This window comes from Doryrhamphus excisus, chromosome 16 (genome assembly GCF_030265055.1).
Source record: "Doryrhamphus excisus isolate RoL2022-K1 chromosome 16, RoL_Dexc_1.0, whole genome shotgun sequence".
In the NCBI taxonomy this organism is placed as follows: domain Eukaryota; kingdom Metazoa; phylum Chordata; class Actinopteri; order Syngnathiformes; family Syngnathidae; genus Doryrhamphus; species Doryrhamphus excisus.
In genome coordinates, this window is record NC_080481.1 from 6,688,782 (window position 1) to 6,708,301 (window position 19,520).

The 19,520-nt window shown below is 46.5% G+C and overlaps 1 protein-coding gene across 1 annotated transcript; it reads left to right on the plus strand.

Annotated features, from left to right (window-relative positions):
• The first annotated feature begins 954 nt into the window (after positions 1-954).
• Positions 955-19,255, plus strand: prox1a (prospero homeobox 1a). Its single transcript, XM_058052684.1, has 7 exons — positions 955-1,213; positions 2,114-2,503; positions 2,586-3,173; positions 3,255-4,472; positions 7,521-7,628; positions 11,659-11,853; positions 17,963-19,255. Exons 2-7 carry the CDS (start codon positions 2,168-2,170, stop codon positions 18,146-18,148), a joined length of 2,631 nt encoding a protein of 876 aa, XP_057908667.1. The 5' UTR covers positions 955-1,213; positions 2,114-2,167; the 3' UTR covers positions 18,149-19,255.
• The last annotated feature ends 265 nt before the right edge of the window (positions 19,256-19,520 follow it).

A 19,520-nucleotide genomic window follows, 5' to 3' on the forward strand; every position in this document is an offset into this window, starting at 1 on the left:
TACCAAGATATGGATTCAGAAGCTCAAAAGGAAAGGACACACGTGCATGAAGATGCTTTAAGTGATTTATTGTTTGTACATTTAGAAATGCAGGGAATATTCGAGAAGAGATGAGAGGCTTTATGTATTTATTTGGGAAAAGAGCTCCGTGTGTGTCTGTGTGTGTGTGAGCGTTTGCGTGCATGTGTGTGTGTGCCGAATCCGTGCCAAATAATTGTGGAGAGATCATTAGGACCGCGAGGCCCGCTTGGCGCTGCATGCAAAGACAACCTGCATGGCACGGAACTCCTCCGGGGTGGGGGAGGGAAAGAGGTCTGCATTGAACACTTTAACACACCAAACACCGCGTGGATAAATAACATTGGTATGAAATGTGCACAGCCGCCACATTGGATTGTTTTGCTGCAAAAACAAAAAAGCGACAAACATGGCCCATATTTACAATTTACACCTTACTTAATTGCAATAGTTTGCTTTTCTTAAATAACTTTATGAAAGTTATTTGACTTTTTTAGACTAAATCAGTGCAACAAACACAACTCTCCAAATGGTGAGTTATTGTTTGAGACAATAAATATAATTGCATTGCAAATATTGTGGCTTTGCCTCAAATTCTGGACGTTTTCCATTCTTACATCACACAGAAGAAAGGTGACACGTTTTTTCATGATGGAACTAAAAGACAGGGCATGCAAACACAGCAACGGCACTGGCTGTTTGGTAAATAGGATACAGTAAATGAAATTAATTGCTTCATAAAATTTTGGAATGATCCGATTGGCGTCCTCCTAATGATTTTGTTGTCTGCTTTACCCTCATCCTCTTCCTCAACGCTTTGAAGCGGCTTCCCTCCGGGCTCCTCTCTTAAATAAAAGCCGGCTGTCCCGGTTCTTCGTCCTTATTGGTCAGGTGGGGGCGTTACCTCACGTGACGCGGCGTCTTAAGCGTTACTTCCACGCGCGTCTTGGCGTGCTATTTGCTCGGGAGTCTTTCCAGTGTGAGTGCAAAGTGGCGCACTGGCCGGTACGCGCACTCTGCGCCCCCCAACCCTCGTCATCATCCGAGGAGGCAATCTATCTCAAGCACACACGCGCTCCCTCGTCCAGCCCGCACGCTGGCACGCCGGAGACGGAGCGCAGTCTTGTCGCCGCAGTCAATCACCGTCACCGACCTGCACGGATCCCGCGCGGCTCTCTCTTCTTTCTGGAGACAAGTGAGTACAAACGCGGCCGTGCGTGTGTGGTTTCTATTCGGCGTGGCCGACTTCAACTTCCCCGTTTTCATTTTTGGAAAACGTCCCAAACTGTTTCTCCTGGCACGTTGCGTGTGCGTCAGCGACTTAAGAGTCAAGGCTGAAGTTTGCGGCACGCTTGAAGTGAATCCATGCGCTCTTGTCAAGTTTTTAGCAGCAAATTCAGGAAGTGAGATTTTTGTGCTCAGAGGCATAAAAACAAAGTTGATTTGTTGAGAATTGTCAGGCTGCTTTCACTGGCTTAACTTGGGAAATTATTCACATTATTAGCAGAACCTTGTGTCACTCTTGATTTTTTTTTTTTTTTGGAAAATGACCCTCTTTTAACATCTTCACTTGACTAAAATGTGGATAATTTTTTTTATTGTATAAATACGAACACAAGAGATTTTGGGCTGAAATGGGAAAATATATATTTTTACATCTGTAGAATAAGCCATGAAAAAGAGATGTGACAGTCTTTTGCTGTGCGTGTGTCTGTGTGTGTGTGAGTGATCCTGCCAAGCCCATACTAAGCGTACATGAGTCGGTCAGTGGAACACACACGTCCATAAAAACACTTTTGACTTCAAGGCAAACTGCTTGGAAAGTTTGTCACTTGTGCTGGACGGGAGAACAGTGTTTGCTTTGTCACCAACCGCTGGCAAAGCCGTCGATTTGTATGCATGATTGAGCTGGTTGGCGCTTGAGTCCTTCTCGGATGTGTCCTTACTCATATTACCGTTATTTTCATGCATCATTTCACAATTGATTTTTATGGACTTTGAAAACATTTTGACTCAAATTAGGTAAAATTGTCTACACACATTTAAAGCATTTAAAAAAGAAGCTAAATGACTTTTTAATTGTGTGTTTGTGTAGTTGCAGCGCCCCTGATAGGACCCCTCGGTCATGTCAGTCTAGCTGCCCTGCGTGATGCCGGATCATGACAGCGCCGTGCTCCTAACCAAACAGACCAAACGTAGACGTGTGGACATCGGGGTGAAAAGGACCGTGGGTAGCATCACCGGGATCCTGCTTGACAGCATGAACCCGTCGCACAGTCCTGACCGGGACGGGGATTGCTCGCTGGTCGGTCGTGCCAAGGGTGGCAGCAACAGCGATGGGGAGAAATCCAACGTTCTTAGGAAGTTACTAAAAAGGGCCAACTCGTACGAGGACGCTATGATGCCTTTCCCGGGGGCGACTATCATCTCGCAGCTTCTAAAGAGCAACATGGGGAAGAACGGCGGGAGTGACTCCGGCTTTCAGGTTCTTATTTGTGATGTCATTGTTTTTTGTTCAGTAAATACACACGCATCCATCATTTATTTCTCATCATTATGTTTTTCAGGGCAGTGGAGCTCTGTCCAGCGGTGGCTCAGAGATTCAGGCTGAGGACGGCTGCAGCAACTCGTCCTCCCAGGACCGGGACAGCCCGTCTAACTGTCTCTCGCCAGGACCTCCTCCACCCTCTTTCGGACGGCCGCTACCTACTTCCAACCTCAGCTCCCATGCTTCAGCTCAGCCGCTCTCCATCTCCTCGTTCGACTTGGACAGGTTGTCAGACGAGCACCTTCGGGCGAAGCGAGCGCGGGTGGAAAATATAATCCGTGGTATGAGTCACTCGCCGCTGGTCCAGCCCAGCACCGGCGACCACAGCAAAGAAAGCAACCTCGACAATGAGAGCTGCAGAAACGGTGGCAGTAACGAACACAGAGGCAACAGCCATGGCCACAGCCGAAGTGACTGCACCGCTTCCCTTCTCAGCTCTCCAGGTTCACGTGCCGGTGGGGTTAGCGCCGGCGAGGTGTACCGGGAGAACAAAAGGAAGCAGCGCCTGCCTCAACAGCAACAAAGCTTCCCCCAGCTGGTGTGTTCCAGGCAGGAGCAGCGACAGGAGGAGAGGCGGCAGCTGAAACTGCAGCTGGAAGACATGCAGGTAGGTCATTGAGCAATCATGAACATTCAACCTGAAGGCTTACAATACACCGTTGTGGACACTCCGTTCTTCCTTATTCAGAAACAACTGCGCCAACTCCAGGAGAAGTTCTACCAGATCTATGACTCTGAGACGGACGAAGAGGAGGAGAACCACGAGGGTGGTGAAGTGGACAGAGGTGGTGAGAGGGATGAGGATGGTAACTTGTCTGAGGACAGTATCCGCTCTGATGGCCTAGAAGAGAGGCACAGAGAGAGAGGGCGCCGCCGCCATGATGACCTGTCAGAGCTGGACCCGGGCCTGTTCCTGGACAGGGCCAGAGCCCTGCTGAGACAACAGGCCTTGATGGATGGAGAGATGGAGGACGATGTGGAGGGGAGGCCAGGGGAGGAGGATGAGGAGAGGAATGGGGGGAGGATATTGAAGAGGCGAGGGGGGAGACAGTTAGCGGAGACACTGAAGCAAGAGCTCAACTGTGCCGTCTCGCAGGTCGTTGACACTGTGGTCAAGGGTTTCTCATCACCCAAGCAGGCCATCAGCCACCATCACGGCTGCCACAGTAGCACCCCGGCCGCCCCTTCCTCTTCTTCCAACTCATCCTCTTCAGGTCCTCCGCTCTTTGGCCCTCTACCCCCCCTGACCCCGGATTCCCGTTTTGGCGGTGGCACCCTGGCCCTAAGTCTTAACGGAGATGGCAGCCCCACCTCTAACTACCACTCCTCCAATCAGAGGCTTCACTGCTTCGGAGACATCATCGCTCCGAGCCCGCTGGATTCATTCAACGGTATGAGCGGCAGATTAAGCGGCGTGCCAACACCCAACGATCAAACGGAGGCGTTGCCGCTGGTGGTGCGCAAGAGTGGTGGCAGCAGCGGCTGCGAAGAGAATGGCAATCCATCTCTACCTCCTCCTCCACCTCACCACCCCTCTCTCCACCCTTCCCCCCTCACAGCCACTCTTGGCTTCAGCCCTCCGTCTTTTCGCCATCCCTTTCCTCTCCCGCTCATGGGCTACCCCTTTCATAGCCCTCTAGGGTCGCACGGGGGAGTCGGGTACGCTGCGGGGCCCAAGGACCACCACCACATTCGCTCCTCGCCAGATTCCATGGACATGACCCGAGAAACTCTAAGCCTGAGAACCAAAATGGCTACCCTTGGAGGAGGGCACCTTGGTCACCACCATCACAGGCAGAGTTCCCCGAGCCAACATGGGCCTGAAAGTTTGTCACTGGCTCTCATCAAGTCCGAGTGTGGTGACCTGGTAGACATGGCCGACACCTCACCTTACTCCAGCAGCACCGTATCCTTCGCTCCTGACTGCTTCTGCATGTGCGTGTCAGGCTGTGTGTGTTTGGGTAGCAGCTGCTAGCACTGCTGGCACAAAGTCTTTAATATCAATTAGTCCTCATTAATTGGTTCCCTCTTGTTTCCGTACTGAGAGGGAGAGATGAAACGAGGCGCGCCAGGTCTTGCAAGAGGGGGGAAGATTAAACAGGTCAGGCGCTGCTCTCTCAAGTTCTTTTAAGTCCGGGGGTATTTCACTCTCACTCGTGCACTCGGCGGTCACACAGACTCTCAAACGCTCAAAGCAAATCATATTTCACGTCTTCATGCATGCAAGTGCGAGGGTGGGAGGGTCGCAACACCTTGTACGCAGCAGCTCAAAGCTAATCATGTTTCAAACGAAGGAAAAGATGCTTGGCTTTATTGATGTCAGTTTTCGAAGGACGCTTAGCGAGCAGTCTTCCTTCTCAAGTCCCGCCTACCTACTTTCATTTGTTGGCCTTTGCACTCAGTTGCTCGGCAGCTGAATGCACACTGGCCCCTTACATGTGCACGGTCGCCCTTTGCGGGAGCGTGCGTGTGGACAGGTGTTTGCAGGTAGCTGTTTATCTTTTCATTCCTAACCTTTCATATGGAGAAGGCTTCCCACGTACACGCTCACCCGCACACGCATGCACACAGGCACGAGCTCACACGGTTTGAAGAACAAAGTGAGGGTAAAAATAAGACTTTGAACCTGACAAACAGGAATTCCTTGCAGTCGCAATGATTTGATCTCAGTGTTACTTCAAAGCAAAGATGTTGCTTTAATTAAAAAAAAAAGCAATATTAGACAAGCCTATTGATCCTGCTGTTTTGTTTCATCCCAAAATGCTTTTTCATTTCACTAGAAAAGAAAAAAAAACATCTTTGAAACGACACATCAGTGTTTTTAAAAATGCCACTGACCCGAAATGGGCATGCATAAAGCAAGACCTCCAATAGCGGGGGTGTCCAAACCTTTTCTACGCTACAGAAAAACAGAAGAATGCCGTGACCACTTCATTATTCATATTTTTTTCACCATTATTTATTAAGAATCGTAAAAGCCATCCAATGCAGGACTACCGTATATTTGTGCACTAAGCAGCAGCGAACAGCATGAAACAAAAAAAATAATAATGTTATCACTCAAATTACAATGAAATAATCTCATTAAAATGCTGTTAATTATTATTAAAAGACAAGACACAATCCACTAATTGGTGACTGTCCTAGCAACAAAGGAGAAAGTACGGGTACAAATCAACACAAAGCAAAACCTTGACAAGGCTCATGAGCTCCAGCTTGAACTGATCAAGCAGTTTGCGTGACATGCTCACACAAATACGCACACAAACATGCATCAGCACACTCAGGCCGGTGTATCACTAATCTTTTGTGCGGAGCTGAGCAGATGTACTCCATTCATTTATGAATTTGCCCTCCCCCATTTACTTCGAAGTTAACCTCCGCGCACAAACACATGAACACACACACCCGGCTGCAAGGTCAGGTTACAGCTGATGCAGGGAGTCCTTCGCAAAACACAAACACATCCGCATCAAAATAGATGAAAAAATGACAAAGACGACGAGGAAGAAGCAGCATCACCAGTTGCTTTGTTGATTCACCGTTTACACACACACACACATACTGTAATGCACAAACCCACATACCACTTCACCATGACACTTCATCTCACTATTAGTTGCGTTGTGTTTACATGCATGAGTTTCAGCAAACATCACGAGACAGAACACAATGTATTATCCTCCGCCCCCCCCCAAACCCTGAGTGTGACAGGTTGGCATGAATGTTAATCAGGTCATGGTGTCGCTTCTTGTTAACCGGCGAATGTGCCACTGAACCAATGACGGAACGGGACTCACCTCCGGTTTCACAAATTGTTTGTGATGAACCCTCGAAAAGCTGACCAAATTGAAGCAACGGCTTCTAAAGCGCGGTTGTGCAATAACAGCTCCTGTATGTGATGAGAGCTATCATTGGAAGGAAAGTGGCGGACTAAAGTGGCAAACGTTTCCCTTTTTTCGCCATTGTACACTTTCTTCTAGCTCCTCTTTGTAGTCATATTTGGCCCCTGGGGTTTCTGTGTGTGTGTGTGTGTGTGTATACGCTAATTGACCTTGCGGGGGGCTCCATTGATTGCCTCATCTTCACTGATAGATTACAGGGCCGTTAATGTGGTGGCGAAATGGCAGAGTGGTGGGGCACAGCTGTTGTTTCACACATGCATGTACAAATACACACACACGGACCATCTCACAGCAAACTAATTTTGGACAATTATTTTACTGGTTTCGACACAACAGAGCAGATAAGATAGCCAGAAACAAATACGGTATGTGATCTTCGTACCTCCAAAAACAAAAAGACAAAGTACTTTTGTAGAACATTTGAATTGAATTGCACGGGATATTGTTGACATTGTTAAAAAAATACAACTAAATGATGATAGGTGTTCCCTGGTCTATGGTGTTCTGTGGTATGACATTTCGTGGTTACGGATGCACTCCCATAAATTAATGAAAAACCTAATGCAGTGTGTGCTTCTTTATGTCTCCCAAGCGGCAGTGCGCCAAAGAAAAGGAAAGCCAGGAAGGAAGTGAAAATCAACATAATTAAAATATACAGAGAAATGAGAAACGTTTACCAATTTTGTTCGCTCCTATGGTCCGAAGTGCTTGACTGTTGCTACCATCATTCAGGATAAAGCTATGCTAATGGATGCTAGAAGGGTCATGGATTCCATGCACTGTTACACGAACATCTGGGAGAACAGGAGGCCATCTAAGATGTATTTCATCTTTTTGTGACTACATCCTTCATGTGTTCTGTGTACAATGGGAGTGACCCAGGAGTTAATTGTGGTATACTTTCCACCTGTAATTGAGCTCTCCTCTTTTTCAGTGAACCTACTGACAAGCAAATCATGGCGCCAAAATTTACAATAATGATAATCTTGTGAACTATTTGCCCACCCAGTGAACCGCTGCCTGTTGGTACCTTAACGGTTTCCTTCCAGATCCAAGAGGGTTTGTCTCCCAACCACCTGAAGAAGGCCAAGTTGATGTTCTTCTACACTCGCTATCCATCCTCCAACATGCTCAAGATGTTCTTCTCCGACGTCAAGGTGAGCGCTCGAACCTTTCCGGGCATGTAAGCGTGTCTTCTGAAAAAACAATTAGAATAGAAAGGATGCAGGATTAGATAAAGAGTATCTCAGGTGTGTGGGTAGATGATGCTGAATAATCCCATCATGCATGTTCTTGCTTGTGTGTGTTTGTGTTTGGACTGTGTGTGCATGTGCGTGAACGGATGTGTGTCGCAGATGGGTGCACCAGTCTGTCACATCTTTGGAGCATAATTAGAGTTTCTGGCCTTAATCAGCTTGCAGTGGGCAGTGGTGGGTGTGTGATCGCCATGCTGACCCCACTTCGACTCAAAGCACACACAGAGCACACACACACACACACACACACACACACACTGGTGTGAAGTGAGAAGTGGCTCATAGTTTAAACTGCAGATCAATCCGAACGTGCCCATCACACAATGAAAACAACTTGTTTATTAACTGGGGGATGGGCGTCCTGAGAAAATGACAGGGACTGTGGGGGAGTGGTGGGGGGGACTAAGGGGGACATGACAACAAATGACAACAGCTTTAAAACAAAGGTGCTGATTGTTTTGGGTTTACAGGCTGCAATGTGATTTGTTGCAAAAGGAGCATACGGTTGGATCCGGGACGCCGCATTCAAATGAGTGCGCACACACACACTCGCACGCGCGCACACACACACACGCACACCAGCTGCCCCGTAGCTCCTATCTGCCGTTACCACTTCCTCGATGCAGCGCCACATCCTCAGTGGCTGCCATGGTAACAAGGGTCGCCAGGACCGTGGGTTGCTAGGCAAACACAAGGTTGCTAAGCTCACCTGCTGCTCATGTGTGTGCAACTGAGATCGACAGACCATTAACTATAAACACACACATGAAACACAAAACCACTGACAACTGATCAAATATACTCATCAACATTAGCTACAACTGTACAAACTATTCACGATGATACACTGGTACCTGGGTGTCGTACATTTGGCACCAAAATGTACAAAAACCTGAGCAATTTTGCCCATAAATAATAATTTGAATCCAAGTAATCCATTCCAGGCACCCCGGCACAAAACTGTACGATAAGTAAGACAGTGGACTAAATGTTGTCGTAAAACGAATCATCCAAAAGCAGAAATCATTCAGACCAAGATGTTTTATCAATACCTGTGTGGGTGTGTTAAGCAGAGGTAATGCCTCTTACCGTATCCTCATAGATGTGTCAGGTGTTTTAGACAACGCTGTCACACATCACTTCTCCTAATCAGCTTACTTTCAATCATGGCTGATTATATACTATACGTATGTTCAGACGACTTTAGCTTTTCATTTAAAAATGAACACATTCCCACTAATGAGTTAACGTGTAATGTCGTAACGTAAATCGCTTCATGCCGTGGCTTCAGAAAGCGGGGCTAGACAGATGGACACTGTCACCGCATCCGTTGCCAAGGGCTACATAAAATTATATATTTTAAGAAGAGTGTCCACTCCTCCATTTATTATGTAAATGATGACGTATTGTCGAATTTGTATTTAATTGACAGTTAATCCTTGTTAATCTGTCATATTTATCTATGGCGGGGTATTATTCCGTTTAATATAAAAACGAACCACAGCTAATCCTATTTGTGATGAGCCAGGCTGTCCTTTTACTGGAGTGTGTGTGTGTGTGTGCGTGTGTGTGGTCTCATTGTCCCATTGCATTCATTGCCCTCATTATTATCATATTTTCAAAATCCGGGTCAGTGTCTCGCTCTCTCTTTCGTTCTCGGGATGAGCCCTCTCCCCGCCTTGGTTGCCGTCCCTCCCGTGGAACAATTCGTAGCATGTGTGTGGAGGATCCGGAAGATTCACTGTAAGGGAATTAGGGCCCTGAATGGCTCGCTAATTGGACTTGAATGGACTCATCTCTGGGAAAGCAGTTCTTAAAGATGAGCCTCTTGTGTGGAATGGTGGCGGAGCTTGTTGTGGGAAGTGGGTTGGAGCTGATGACTCTTTAAGTAACACATGTACACACTGACACACACACACGCACGCACGGACAGGATGCTAATAGCACTCGTCTTCTGGCCAAACACTCACATGCGAGCGTGACGATCGCCGTCATGTCTTGAGAGAGTCAGTGAGAGCAATTAAGGCCTCGTTAAGACCAGAGGGGGTGTGGATTAATTTGACGCTCCTTCCTCTCGTCTCTTCCTGCCAAAGGAGGATTTCTACAGACGAGCGTGCATCCTCGCTGTAACATTACTCTGGACTTCTTTCTTTGAGTGCCTGTCTGACATCGTCTCATTGGGAATCAATTAGCGGCCCGCCTGCCTCTTAGCGTGATAAATGGAGTTACACGGCCAATTTGGAGGAATCAAGATGTGAACCAGCAGCAGCTCCAGCACCACGGCACACCAGTCATTATCCAGCATTTAAACACTTGAGTTGACAATTTAATCAAACGCGCAGAGAACGCTAAGACCCCCAGGGCTACAGCAACAATAACAACACTGCTTCACTCTATCAAAAATATAGAAATACACCATCGCCGTATCGTGGTTCAACACTCTTAAGTCATATTGAGTAATATGGTGATTATATTTAATGTCTCGACGGATCTACTAATGTTAAAAACTGTACTAAGGTCGGAAATGGGTTTTCTATGCTTCATCTACGAAAATAATCTATTTATAGATAAGGAATCCTACTTTTGTGGAAATTCACTTATCACGGTCGGGTCTGGATCCAATTAAACTGTGATAAACGAGGGATTACTGTGTAAAGGTTTTGTGCAACGCTGCACAAACACACTAATGGTGTCGCCTGCCTCTGCACAAAATCTCCAGAGACTCCTTCACTGTCCCACCGTTCATGCTGATGATGCAAATTCAAACTGTCCTCCCGAAAATGTGCCAAGCTGCGCTGAACGCCATTCTTAAAAGGATGTTTGGCCTTCTGACACAGCCTGAGGGGGCAGGATGAGGGAAGGATCGAAGGTGCGGAGCATCAACTGACATGACGCTGCCCCTTTTCCCTGTTTTACTCGTAAACGCAAAGTGGCAGACCTCACGCTCAGCAGTTTGCCGTTGTCCCACATGCCGGGCACTGATAAGATAGTGGGGATGGGGGCAGGTGTGTATTGAAGCTAGCGTGTGGTTGTGATATTGGATGACTTCAGACAGATGCGCTGTGGCTAATTGTGGAACTGCAGAAAAAATGTACATTGGATGGAATACATCATATAATAAACATAATGCAACATAGAGTTTGATAGTCAACGTGTACGTCTACTCAGCCATGATCGCACCTGGGTTTAACTCAGCAAAATGTGGCCTGGTCTGTGACCTGGTTTCCGGACTCTTAAGTTGCACTCTTTTCATACTAAGGCTACTCCTGCAACTGTAATCTATTTTCTAAATGTGCATTCATATTTACTGGGCCCACAGGGGCCTACTGGTGAGCATATTGGCCTCACAGTCAGGAGATCAGGAAGATCTGACTGTGTTGGACCAAGGAGGGAACATACTAAATGTCGACATGTGGGAGGGCGCTCCCGTAAAAAAACACTCTACTGGCTTCCCGTCTTTGTAATATTAAAACATAAAATAAAAAATTAAAATACTCTAGAAGTGGCTAAACTTACTAAACCATCAGCAGAGATGATTATTTACGCTCACTGTGCACCTTTCACTTCCGCCATCATTTGCTACAACACCCCCTACGCTACCAACCACCTCCCCCATGCCCCTCACAATTCCCCAGACCCCCACCCCTTACGAAACCCCTTAATCCAGGCCTGCGCGATGATGTCTTCTAACAATACAGAGCTTAATCTCTGTGTCAAAGCTGTTTTTCTGCCTCACCGCACACACACAAACACACACTTTCACTGGGCTAGCGGTGGGGTTTTCTTTCATACGTAGGAAAACACACAAACAAACAATTTATTTTTTGCACAATACGCTCACCTATTAGCAGATGCCGGCATGTTGCCGCATCCTGTCCCTCTGAGAATGGCTTGACTTGACCTTTCCAACCTCTCATTCCCACTTTCGCAGTTTAACCGCTGCATCACCTCCCAGCTGATCAAGTGGTTCAGCAACTTCCGAGAGTTCTACTATATCCAGATGGAGAAGTTTGCCCGGCAGGCCATCAACGAGGGCGTGACTGCTGCCGAGGAGCTGACGGTGGGCCGCGATGCAGAACTTTTCCGGGCGCTCAACATGCACTACAACAAAGCCAATGACTTTGAGGTAGGCAAGACCTCCGAGACACACAGCTCTCGGGGTTTCTGACAAAAAGGTTTGCTAAAGCGGGGCCTCGGTTTGTGTTATTAATTATAGAAAGGACGGAAGTTGAAATACAAATAACAGAAAATAAAGACTACACTTACCATGCATAAGTTTAAAAAAAAACGGCTTCTACAAAACAACCCGTCTTTTTCGCTCTTCTTTTTGTTGCATTTCATTAGTTTCGGTGTGTACTCATACAATTTCGACACCTCTGGCACGCCTGCACTGCTCTGTTCGAGGACAGAGGCAAAATCTTTTTTTTTTAATCTTTCTGGAAAAAATTAATATGCATTAGAAGAAACATTTTAAACTGGTTTTGCAATGTACCCGTAAAATGTCTTCATGGTTGGAAGGTCTGCAGTTTGTAACATGCAACATTATACACAAACTAAAACAATGCATCAGAACCGAGGCAACGTTTTCATCAAAAACCGAATGGACTGTATAGTCAAGAAAAGTGTTTTTTTTTAAACTCCCTAAAGAAAAACAGAGCTAGAACTAGATTTTTAAGTGTTTTAATTCAACATGTTTGATGTCGAGGTTGCGGTTTCCTCCAAACAAGAAAGTCACGATTTCAAATGATACCCAATCGGAGGTGCTAAAATCTATTTGGCGTCAAAGGTAGTTGTTGGGTTGGTTTTTGGTTGGCACACAAATTGGTTTCAGCAAACGCCCTCCACCGTCAGCTGTTCACGACGCAACAGTCACCTCACCATTCTGCTGAGGTGCGGACGTTGCAATGTTTGTGTGTGTGTGTTTGTGTGTGTGTTCAACGAGGCGAAAGAGGACGCCGCTCAAGGCATAGGTGTCCTTGTCAAAGCGATTTGCAGAAGTCACATTCTCCCCCTCACTTCTCGTCTCCCAATATTGGTCTAAGGGGACCGGAGGGCCTGTAAACTCTGACACAACATCAGCAGCATTTAGATGTCCATTAGCACACATGCACCATTTTTGCTTAGGAGGGGTTTATTATTTCTCCACACTGGAGCATCTAAGAGCACTTTTGGGGCGGAGATGTTTACAAACGGCAAATGTTCCATAAGAACTCAGAAAAAGACGCTGATGAGGACGTTTGTGTCCCAATTCCTTCCCGTCATTTTCCACCTTTCCCGTCTGCGTTTACCTTCACCTGCCTCCTTTCTTTGTCCGCCCTGAGGGGACATTGCTTTCTTTCCAGGGACTCTTTCTCTTTGTCAAGCTCGGAGGCGTGAAACCGGAACCGCAGCCGATTCAGCAAGTCTCCGTCGTGCAGAGGAGTCTTCTCCTTTTAGCCAAATTTAGCATCACGCTTCCACCTTGATTTGTCCCTCGTCAGGCACCCCCCCCCCCCCCACACCCCACTTCCCTCATCCCCCTTGTCCTTCTGACTCTGTCCTCCTCATCCTCTCTGTTATCAACCTCGTCCATCTTTACCGCTCGCTCGTCCTCCTGGTCTCCCTGCTCACCTGTCCACTTTCTGCTTCTTCTTCTTCTCCTGGTATTTTTTGTCAGCAACTTCAGTGTCATTAGTGTCATTAGTCCATGAGCACAGCCAGCATTTCAAATAGATACTTGCTGAGGACGGATAGTTTATTCTGTCGAGTGTTGGCGCAATTATTGCATCTCCATTAATTACCTTTTCTCCAGCCATGTTCCTTTTTTAAACTCTTGAACGCCTCACTATCCTTCTGCATGCCCCCCCTCTCTAGAAATATTTTGTCCTAATTACATCTCGGCCCGCTGGCTAATGAGGGAGGCATGAGGATGGGAGGTGGGAGAAAGGGAAAGGAAATGGGGAATAGTCTCATCTTCAAAAAACAAAAAGACACAGAGGGATTTTCTTTGCCAGGACACTCGGGGGAAGGTGTCAGCTTCTAGTTGCTGCCAAGAGGGAGAGAAATATTTCCTGTTTTTTTTACTTTCTTTTGGGAACAGACTGAGTTGCCTTTAAGTCTGCCAGCAGCACTGGGCATGACATCCTTAACTTGCCGAGTCTTTTGTGAATTTAAAATGTCCATTATTTGCACAACGAGCAAATGTATTCACCTAAAGAGGTGGCTTTTCACAAAGTAAACTTCTACCTTTACATCATTTGGAGTGGAATATTTCTACAAACTAAAGTGCCGTGGAACCTCGAATTCTTGACCCTGAGCCGTTCTAAACGCAGAAACGCATGAAAACTCAATCAATGTTCCCATAAGAAATTAGAGATTTCTGATTTTTTTTTAAAATAGACACATTTTATGAAGAATAATTACAGTTTTACACGCAGAAAACCCCAAATGAACACATATGGCTTTAAGCAGTCCTTTTGTAAGAAATGCTACCTTCTGTCGAGCAAGTGCTTCTCACCTTCTTTGTCAAAGTTCTGGCACTTGCAGAATGACTGCTTTTTTTGCAGCCGTCCTAAATAAAGAAACACTCAGGAATATGCAGCGCACTTGAATGAGGTGCAGTACTTGAGAGGAAGAAGGAAGGGGACAAATACACATTTGTTATTGCTCTTTCTGCATTCCATGAACAAATAAGCCACACAGGCACATAATCCATCCATTTCCTCCCGATGTCGGGAAACCCAGACTTCCCTCTTCCGGTTACTTCCTTCAGCTCCTCCTGGTGGAGCCTCAGACGTTCCCAGGCCAGTTGAGAGACATAGTCTCTCCAAAGTGTCCTGGGTCTTTCTCAAGGCCTCCCCAGGGCGGCTTCCTGACCAACCCTCCGAGCCTGGCTCCTCTCAGTGTGGAGGAGCAGCGCTTCAAGACCTCATCAGTCTTGAAGAAATGTTCCGTATCTGGACCTGTTTGAATTTTAGCCCAAGTATAAAAGATGCACTCTTCCTCACCAACATGTGGATGCTTGTTGGTGAACTCCACTAGCTTGTTAGGCCGTACGATTGCCACAAATATGTCTTGGTTATCATTTCCTTCAAAAACCAGGGCGTTTCAAAAATTCCACTATCGGTTTTTCCATCTCCTGTTTTTGCTGAAGGACACATAAACAGAAACAGGGTGGGCGTGGCTGCTGACAAAATCTGCCCTTTGACTTTGAATGAGACACGCACACACAAATCTAGGGGGGCGCACTGTGGCTCACATTTCAGGACTATTTGGTTTCATAAGCAATGCGCTGCATGAAAGGCTCAACTTCTCAGGTCTTTGGCTGTTACTTTACGGCCTTTTGTTATCTTTCCTCTTGTCCGATTCATCCATTCACTTGCTTCCTCTTCGTTCCCATTCAAAGAGGGCCTGCTGCAATCCCAGCGGCCCGTTTGGATGTTCTCTACCAATGGCGCCTGCCCTAAAGAAATACTGTTGCTCAGTGCAAACAAGCTGCCTGGTTTGTTATTTACTTCATCAGTTAATAACGACAACCATTGTTGTGCAATCTGCACAATTATTCATGGATGCAAATGAGGTGCTAATGAAGCAAAGTTTCATGGAGAATGAGCCTCAGTGCCAGTGACGGCGGACAGAGAGCAGACCGCACTGCAGACAAAGCCACCTGCCAGTTTCTGTCACTGTAAATATAGCTATGTGCTTAGAGAATGCATGTGCCTGCATGTGAGACAGTCTTCCAGTTGGGACGAAGAAGGAGAAGGCATCGTCTTTGTCACTGAGCCGTGAGGGGCCTTCCTGTGTGTGTGTGTGTGTCATGCGCACAGTGATTCCCCTCCGCAGCTGCCTCCTCAGCTCTGACAATAGGCCTGCTAACAAAGACGTGGCCTTGAGCCGCTGTCATGTGATACGAGTGGTCTGCAGCCTCTCGGTCAGATGACCCGGGCTATTGTCCCTTACAGTGACACACACTCGGCCAATCTCAGAATGCAGCCCCCTTCCTCTTAGAGCAAAGACAAACTTTGACACCGTGGTTGCGGTGACTAGGATCAGGGAGAAACGTCAGCAATCAGTATTTTCTTAACCATTAAAATAATGCAAAACAAACCCTAAATCATGAAAAGGATTTTCATGGGGAGGGGGGGGTTAAGACGCAAGGATGTGTCCCGTGACACTACCTAGTCGTGCATTTTTCTAATCATGTGGAAGTTTCTTAATGACTTAATTGCGAACTATTCAAGGTAGACTGAAGGATATTGTTGCACATTTTAGATGACTGCGAACCGCACGGGCGGCAGAACAAGCTCGTTGAGTAAAACATGGCAGCTTTCCCACACACTTGTGCACAAAGTGGTGTGACGTTTACAAGCCTTTTATCAGCCAGTGAGCTGCACGTCATGCACACGTGGCTTGTTGCTTTGCCAAAAATAAAAAAAAAAACTAAATTGGCAACTCCAAATTGTCCATAGGTATGAATGTGGCTGGCAATGGTTGTTTGTCTATATGTGCCCTGTGATTGGCTGGCGACCAGTCCACGGTGTACCCCGCCTCTCCCCTGAAGACAACTAGGATAGGCTCCCCGCGACCCTTGTGAGGATAAGCAGTAGAATATGGATGGATGGTTGTACAACTTATACACCCCCCGCCCCCAATTACTGTGAATTAATTCTCAATAATGGACAAGGGTTACGATTAAAAAACCTCCACATTGTCTGCTCATGCTGAATTGTGCAAATGTGATGTAACTTGTGAAGCATGTCTTAAGCAAATACGAATACGGACATGTCACCAAGTTCACCTTCCTCTGATTAACAGGAGGCTAGGGGGACAGAGCGTGTGTGTGCGCGTGAATCTCTGGCTTCAAGCCTGAGTGACGAAAGCCAGGCCAGATATCATGGACGGTGAAGAAGAGGAAAAAGGAAGCAGATGTGTGGCTGTTGGCAGGAATGGCGGCACAAACACACGGTGATAGTACAATAATGACATGTAGCAAAGTGGCCCTCAAGGTCAGGAGCTGTTCAGTAAAGCGCATCGCTCGTTTGATACAGTTTTCCATCAGCGAGAGATGATGACGACAACAAACGGCGGCATTGTTGGGTGATGATGAAGGTGGAGCATGGGAGCATGAAGCGCCGCAAATACAAATACATGTCGGCTGACAATCGCAACACGGGGAAACCTGTCGTTAACTACACTACCAATGATGCTTTGCTGGCGTAGGAGCTACAGGATGCAGCCTGAGTCCAGTTCGGCACTATCTTGTGGTTTTATTTTGGTCCTAGCTCAAGTGTAGTTACTGTCTAAGCAATCATTTCATTTGTGTGCATGTGTTTCTCCGTGTGTGTGTGTATGTGTGTGTGGCAAGACAGTGACAGAGGGTCTCATTGAAACAACTGGGGCCTCCAGGGGCCTGCTAAAAAGAGAGAGAGTCTGGATTTAGTGTATGAGGGTCTGGGGAATCATTTAGTGTAGGTGTGTGTGTGTGTGTGTGTGTGTGTGTATGTGCACAATATATATCCGTTCCGGTGGCGTCTAACCTTGCCACGTCCTGCCACGTGTGACAGGGTTGCACAGTTTGCTGGAGTGTGTAGGCGCATGCACCTTGTCTGAAGGAGTCAGCATGTGTGTGTGTGTGTGTGTGTGTGTTTGCAACCATGCAACATAAAAATATGGAGAACGGGGGGGCTGTCACGTTGTTTAGTGTCTTTGTATGTTCTTGCCCCCGGGTGAAGAGGTATTGTTAGTAAAAAATAAAAATGTGCCGCATACAGTACACAGTGCGAGGGCAAGGTATCATGGGAAGGACTACCTGTGAACATTAGAAATGACCCAGGGACATAGGGGTCAACGATCTGGATTCATTTCTATTTCATGGAAGTTCACCAATAGATGAAAAATACGGGAACACTGGGAAAGAAGGTTACAATCAAAATTTCAACAAGAAAAAACGAGAAAAAGGGAGAACGCTGAGAAAAATACGGGAGTTTCCCAAAAGAAAACAAGAAGAAGCTGGACAAAGGAGGAGGACCCCAGGAAAGATGGACAAATTATGAACATTTTCCGGAGAAAGCGTGAGGACCGATATGTCTTGTGGCCCTTTGACTTTTCTTTAAAACCAGACGTTCTGTCAAACATGCACAAGGGTGTATAGCGAACATAAAGGTCAACAGGAAGTGTGTTCGAATCTGGAAAGAACATTTTCCGACAGATTACGTCTTCAGGGCACCCTCAACAACACATTTTTTGATGTCTTCCAGGTGCCTGATCGATTTCTGGAGGTGGCTCAGGTGACTCTCCGCGAGTTCTTCAACGCCATCGTGGCCGGCAAAGATGCCGACCCGTCGTGGAAAAAGGCAATCTACAAGGTCATCTGCAAACTCGACAGTGAAGTCCCTGACACCTTCAAGTCCCCAAACTGCCTCCAGGAACTCCTGCACGACTGACAAGGACAAGACGGGAATACCTGGCCTGCTCCCCCAGAACCAAACTCTTCTAAAAGTTTGTTCTGGACCAAGAAGTACAATATTAGTTTGGGGGTCCCCAGAAACAAATAAGAGTTGAACTTACAGATGCTCCTCTTCCTCGGCCACCTTTTCCACGCATGTTCTTCATCCTTTTGCAGACAGTGGATGGAGCCGACTAGAAATAAAGAAGATAATATATAAAGATCTTTTTATTGTGGATGTTTTGAAGTGTCATGGACATTTATGAGGAGTTAAAAAAAACTGATGTTTCTGTATTTTTGCTTTCTATCCTCACATGCACGCTGACACACACTTCCTAGTTAGCAAAGCTACGTAGCATTCCCACAAGATCTCTGTTCATTTCAGTGTGGCAAGACTTGCTGTGTTCCATTCAGCCTACCCCCCCCACTGGGTTGCACTTGGGCACCCCCACCCCCAGCGTCTACGGGCTTTATCTGATAATAGATGGAATATGTGCTTGCTTCTAAACTGTTTGTTTTCTTTGTGTTTGCACCTTCATTTATTTGTCTTTACCCACGTGAACATTAAAAAATAAGAGACATGACACAGGATTCTACAATCAAGAGACCCGTGGGCATTGAGGTTTTTCTCCACATAGATACTTATCGGAATCAAAGATGATTCATTCACCACAACAATCATTCCTGTTCCTGCTGGTCCCGGACTTCATCAGGGCATCCTCCAACTAGACTTTTAACACTCCCCTCATCTAGTGTCTTTTGGCAAATTTCAAATCACATCACAGTTTTTACTATTGGAATTGGAGAGGGCCAAAACACTGAGACGGTCCGGCCATCTGTGACGATTTGTAGCTTGTATAGATGTGATAACAACGTCGATCACTCTGATATTGTTTATTTATTATAACAAATACATAAGTATTGGTCTTAATGTTATTCTGTTGGTAATGACTCTTCAAGCTTGCTAAAGATTTGACCGTCCAACACAGTGCAAGATGAAATAAATTATTCTTTGACAAAAAAACTGTCAAAAAGTGGAGTATGTTGTATTTTGTGGCGTGAACCGACAAGCCAAACGGTAACCAGGCAACGTGATGTCCACTTTAACTGCCTCTGGCTCTATTCTCCATCAGGACATGTGATCCCTCCTTGTTGTTGCTGATGAATGAAAAGAGAAGCGCTGTGTGATTATTGTCAGCACAAAAGCCTCAAAAAGCTGCTGACGCCTAGATTAGCCAGTACAAAGACGCAGGGGCGCGCATACACACAAACACACATGAGCAAACGCACGGCCTGTCTGCCCTTGATACCCATCCTCTCCAGCGCTGATGTCCATATTTTCCCCGCCGGTCCGCACACCTCCACGGTGC

Coding starts and splice junctions, on each gene's coding strand:
- prox1a (XM_058052684.1), top strand. CDS start 2,168: ATGCCGGATCATGACAGCGCCGTGCTCCTAACCAAACAGACCAAACGT. Junction 3,174..3,254: donor TGCAGCTGGAAGACATGCAG/GTAGGTCATTGA, acceptor TTCCTTATTCAG/AAACAACTGCGCCAACTCCA. Junction 7,629..11,658: donor TGTTCTTCTCCGACGTCAAG/GTGAGCGCTCGA, acceptor CCACTTTCGCAG/TTTAACCGCTGCATCACCTC.